Source organism: Octopus bimaculoides, chromosome 18 (genome assembly GCF_001194135.2).
Source record: "Octopus bimaculoides isolate UCB-OBI-ISO-001 chromosome 18, ASM119413v2, whole genome shotgun sequence".
Lineage (NCBI taxonomy): Eukaryota > Metazoa > Mollusca > Cephalopoda > Octopoda > Octopodidae > Octopus > Octopus bimaculoides.
The window spans coordinates 18,001,930-18,006,649 of record NC_068998.1 but is presented as its reverse complement, the minus strand read 5'-3'; the positions used below and the strand labels follow the sequence as shown (position 1 = coordinate 18,006,649).

General features: G+C 34.9%; 1 protein-coding gene across 11 annotated transcripts in view; it reads right to left on the bottom strand.

Moving 5' to 3' along the window:
* LOC106882892 (phosphatidylinositol 4-phosphate 5-kinase type-1 alpha) overlaps positions 1-4,720 on the bottom strand; it is a 234,919-nt gene that overhangs the window by 20,236 nt on the left and 209,963 nt on the right. For 10 of the 11 annotated variants that reach the window (XM_052974610.1, XM_052974612.1, XM_052974613.1 and 7 more), the window contains one exon: positions 831-1,087. The exons of the other annotated variant lie outside the window; for it this stretch is intronic. In XM_052974610.1, the coding sequence (XP_052830570.1) occupies positions 831-1,087 (257 nt within the window). The remainder of the gene's footprint in view (positions 1-830; positions 1,088-4,720) is intronic. 11 annotated transcript variants of the gene reach the window in all.

Below are 4,720 nucleotides of genomic sequence, written 5' to 3'. Positions count from 1 at the left end.
TATATATATATACAGAGAGAGAGAGACAGACAGACAGACAGACAGAGAGGAAGAGAGACAGAGAGAGAGGAAGAGAGACAGAGAGAGAGGAAGAGAGACAGAGAGAGAGGAAGAGAGACAGAGAGATAGATATGTGTGTGTGTGTGTGTGTGCGTGTATATGCAATAACTGATGATTTACTTTAAACCTAGGTTTCACACTAGTTACCTAAAAAGACACAAATTCTCATGGTTAGTTAAAAAAAACAACACAAAGACAAACTGTATGAAACCCAGGCAAGAATAAAATCTCCAGTTCCTACATTCGTGTGTGTGTGTGTGTGTGCGTGCGTGTGTGCGTGTGTGTGTGTGTGTGTGTGTGTGTGTGTGTGCCGTGTCTGTACAGAGTGATGAAAAGAAAGAGACACAATGGATGCAAGTTTTTAGTTATTAAAAAAAGCAGATAAATGTAATAGAAACGTTTTCTTTTTTAAAAGTGTTGAGTGTGACAGGAGTGCATTTAAAACATGAATGAATAAATAAGCAAGCAAAAAATACCAGATCGTAATGGAAATTTTAATAATAATTAACATATAGCAACAACGAAAATTAGCAATAAAACAACAGGTTAGTAAATGAGGGGGTTGAAAGGCAATATTTAGTTTAACAATAGGAATTTAGATAGCAGAGAAGAGTGGCAAAATAAATTTAAAAAAAAAAAAACCCGATGCAGCCACAAACAGTTCTTTTGTCTAAAGCAACATAACATTTCTCTAGCAAAAGAAAAAATATTAATAATGGGGATGGTTAATATTAAAGAAATATAATTGTATTAAGGTCATTAACACTAACCACTTCTTCTGGGTGGTCATCTAGGTTGCTCGCCATCACATGGATAGCAGATTCTCTAATGACAGACTGTGCAGCCCGTAACACGTTGGGGTCCGTGTCGTAATTATCTTGCGCCTCCAAGGCACTGGCATATGACGTCTCTGTGCTACTGCTCCCCTTCTTCATGGGAGATACTTTATCAGGTGTTCCAGACAAAGGAGAAGTACCTGCCAGTGTGCCAGCCTCACTGGAACTGAAGGGTGCAAAAGACTGGGAATCTGGAAGAGAAGCCAATGGCGCAAGTACTCAGTGGAAGAGATTAAAAGAGGAGGAAAACCTTAGTTTAGAGCTGCTTTATCAGTCAACTCTGTAGTGGCACAACACCAAATCATTATAATCATTACAAAAAAAAACAAAAAAAAAACAAAAAAAAAACTTACTTAAACAAAGGTAAATATAAGAAAAAAAAAAAAATGTCTAAACAACTACACCTTATTGACATGTCAATTCATATATTATAATCTTTGGCAGTGAGGAAAATATATCATTTCAATTCATTTTTACATCTGTTTTTGCATGCTAGCATGGAATAACAGATGTGAATAATGTATATAAGTATGTATATACAGTGTGTATATACAGTGTGTATATACAGTGTGTATATACAGTGTGTATATACAGTGTGTATATACAGTGTGTATATACAGTGTGTATGTGTGTAATTTATTTAAATTTATTGTTACACTGATTTCTGTCAAGTTTTTAAAATTTTTTTTCCTTTTGAGAAAATAAGAGCAAAAGTGAAGTTTTCAAAAAATACCACTTTTAATAAAGTTTGATATTAAATATCCACAATCAACCTTAGCTTTTAATTGTAATAAACTAAGTGAGATAAGTGTATACTATATAGCATAACTAATAAAGAGGTTACCAAAGTTATATATTTACATCTGACCACTAACTCATATCAAACTATCACAAAACACACCAGCAGTACTTTTTGCTACCATACAACACACCAACAGTGACATGTCATACAACATACCAACCTTGTCAGACATTAACATAAATCACTGCCTCACTTCTTAATAAGGTATAATAGATATCAAGTCTTCACTATCATTTATATATTAAGAGGGTGCTGAAAAGTTCCTGACTTTAAGGCTTTCAGAAAAGGCCTGACTGGAGGCCCAACCTAGTGAGTTCTTTTACAGGACTTAGAAAAACTGAAAGATTGCTGCAAGGGGAATATGTTGGATAAAATCATAATTAACTGATCCTCATGTATTTTCTTTTACCCAAAGCCAGGATCTTTTCAGCACCCCCTCATACATACAGGGCATTCTAGTTTTGTTCATCATTATCCTATCTATTCCCAAGATTGATATTGCTATACAGTATTGGGTATTGGGTTCTTTCTAAGATTTCTAAGAGGGAATTTTTATGTGCTTACTTAACCTGCTAGAAATATCAGCCAAACATCTTCAAAATACACCCTACCATCAAAAAGAGACAAAGGGTGTATTGGAAGCTATAGTATATTCGAGACTATAATAGAACACACTTGCTCAGGGTGCCACATAGTGGGACCGAACCAAGAATCAGTTGGTTGTGAAGCAAACTTCTTACCACATATCAAATAGTATAAATATTCTGAGTTATTTTTTTTTTAATTAGCCTGATAAGGCAATGTATTGTCCATAGCTTTCTTTGTTCCTTCCTATGTAGTTCCCTTGCATCCAATGAAAGGTGAACTTAGTTCGCGTTCCATTGGATGTAAGGTGAAATTAGCATGATTAATTGCTCAAATTGAATTATTTCAGATTGAAGTTTATGTGAAAACATGTGGTGGTAGTGGTGGGTATTTCCAGAGGAATACAGATCCAAGGAAAGAAGGATAAGAGAAAGTGTTTAGTAGATGTGTGTGGGTGAAACACAAGAAGGAGGTGGCAAGATTAAGCAGTTCAGAACAGAGAAAACTGTAGAGGAAGTATTAGTGTGACAATAAATCAATAGAATTACACATTTTATGGCTTTATAAAGAAAAACTTACACTGATTGTATGTAATATGATAACACTGTGTAACACGATTTTTGTTCTTGGCTAGCAACTGCTATTTCCTATTTGCTTACCCCCAGAAAGTATGACAAATGGTTAAAATTTCCTTCAAACTTTGCTTTTGTTACATTTATTCAAACCTATAAGAATCCATCTCAGCCCATGGGTATGATACTCCCCCACTACTTCTGCTCATGATCAGAAACACACATCTTGTCAGCCACTAAGGGATATGCTCAAGTGGGTAGGGTCAAGCAACTGACAAGCAAATCTGTGGTATTGGACAGAATATTTGCAATAACAATATCTTTGCTTCAGCAACTCAATGCTGAATTGGTCTGAAATGTAATGGAAAAGAGGTTGGTTTCAAAACATTGATGTCCAGATCACTAAAAGCTAAGTTTGAAGGGAATAGTAGTCGTTTCCTTTGATTTCTAGATAGAAGCAAATAGAAAATAACACTTACTGACCAAAGATAAAATAAAAACCAAAATTTTGTCAGCACAGTGAAACCTATAAAGTTTGAATTTTGCTTTATTTCTTAATCTTTTTACTGTTGATATGAAGTTTAATATTTTTTTTTTTAAACTTGATGCTGTCTCTAATGCCAATTATTTTATTTTAAAATTAGGACCAAAATTATTTGCCATTAGCACTGATTAATCACAATTACCGTTAACTGGGCAAAAGCCATTCCATTTCGAGTGACTTTGGGAGCTTTGACTGATATTTCTTGCAGGTCAAATCACCATATAGGAGGGTTTCCCTTGTTGATCCCAGATGCTATTTGATGAGGAAATAGTTCTTTCCCTTTCTTTGAGAGAAACCAATTAACCTGATGTGTCACAGCCAGCAAATACTAGTCTGGAAGCTTTATGCTAACTAGTGTGGAATTTCGTTGTTACGACTTCAAACCTCAACCAGGTGAGGCTTGCTTTTTTATACTCTGAAGTTTATAATTATAAAACCTGCTAATATAGCTGGGTCAATTCAAACAATACTATACATTTTGTTTTTATTATTTAGTTCAAATAAGGAAGCGAACTGGCAGAAACATTAAGCACGCTGGACGAAATGCTTAGCAGTATTTCGGAGTTCAAATTCCGCCGAGTTCGACTTTACCTTTGATTCTTTCGGGGTTGATAAATTAAGTACCAGTTACATACTGGGTCGATGTAATCGACTAGTCCCCTCCCTCCAAATTTCAGTCCTTGTTCCGTTAGTAGAAAGGATTATTTAGTTCGAAGAGAAGTAGCAATGCCCATGGCCTTTCCAAACCTTCCTAAACTTGAAGATGATATAATTATTTTGAGAGCTGATGTCTGGACGAGAATCATGATTAAGAAAATGGTATTTAGGGAGGAAAAGTTTTAAATGGAAAGAAACGTGTATATTAGGTGCTACACCGTTTCCAAGGGAGCAATGGCAGTACAATAATAAATATATTTGGGACGTCTCGATGACGGTAATTTGACGCCGCTGATTCTATACAAAATTCGGTAATATCGGATATTTTAGTGTTTTGAGACGGAGAAAAATTTTTTTAAATTATTCTACGTAACAACTATCTGATTTTTTGATAGGTGAGCACGAAACATCGTATAAACGTAAAAAAAAAAAAAGTATAGAGACGCACGTAATTACCAAAGGAAAAATTAATGCTATAATATTTTAAACCAATAATAATCTTTCGCTGCGTACTGAGGCCATGTAAAGGGAGGTAACTCTATTTAACTGTTTTCATTTCGTACTTCATTAGTTCTCTCTCTCTCTCTCTCTCTCTCTTGGCTTATGTGAGGATAACACTACCATAAATAAGTACCAAAGTTTCTATCTGAATGAAATGGGTCTT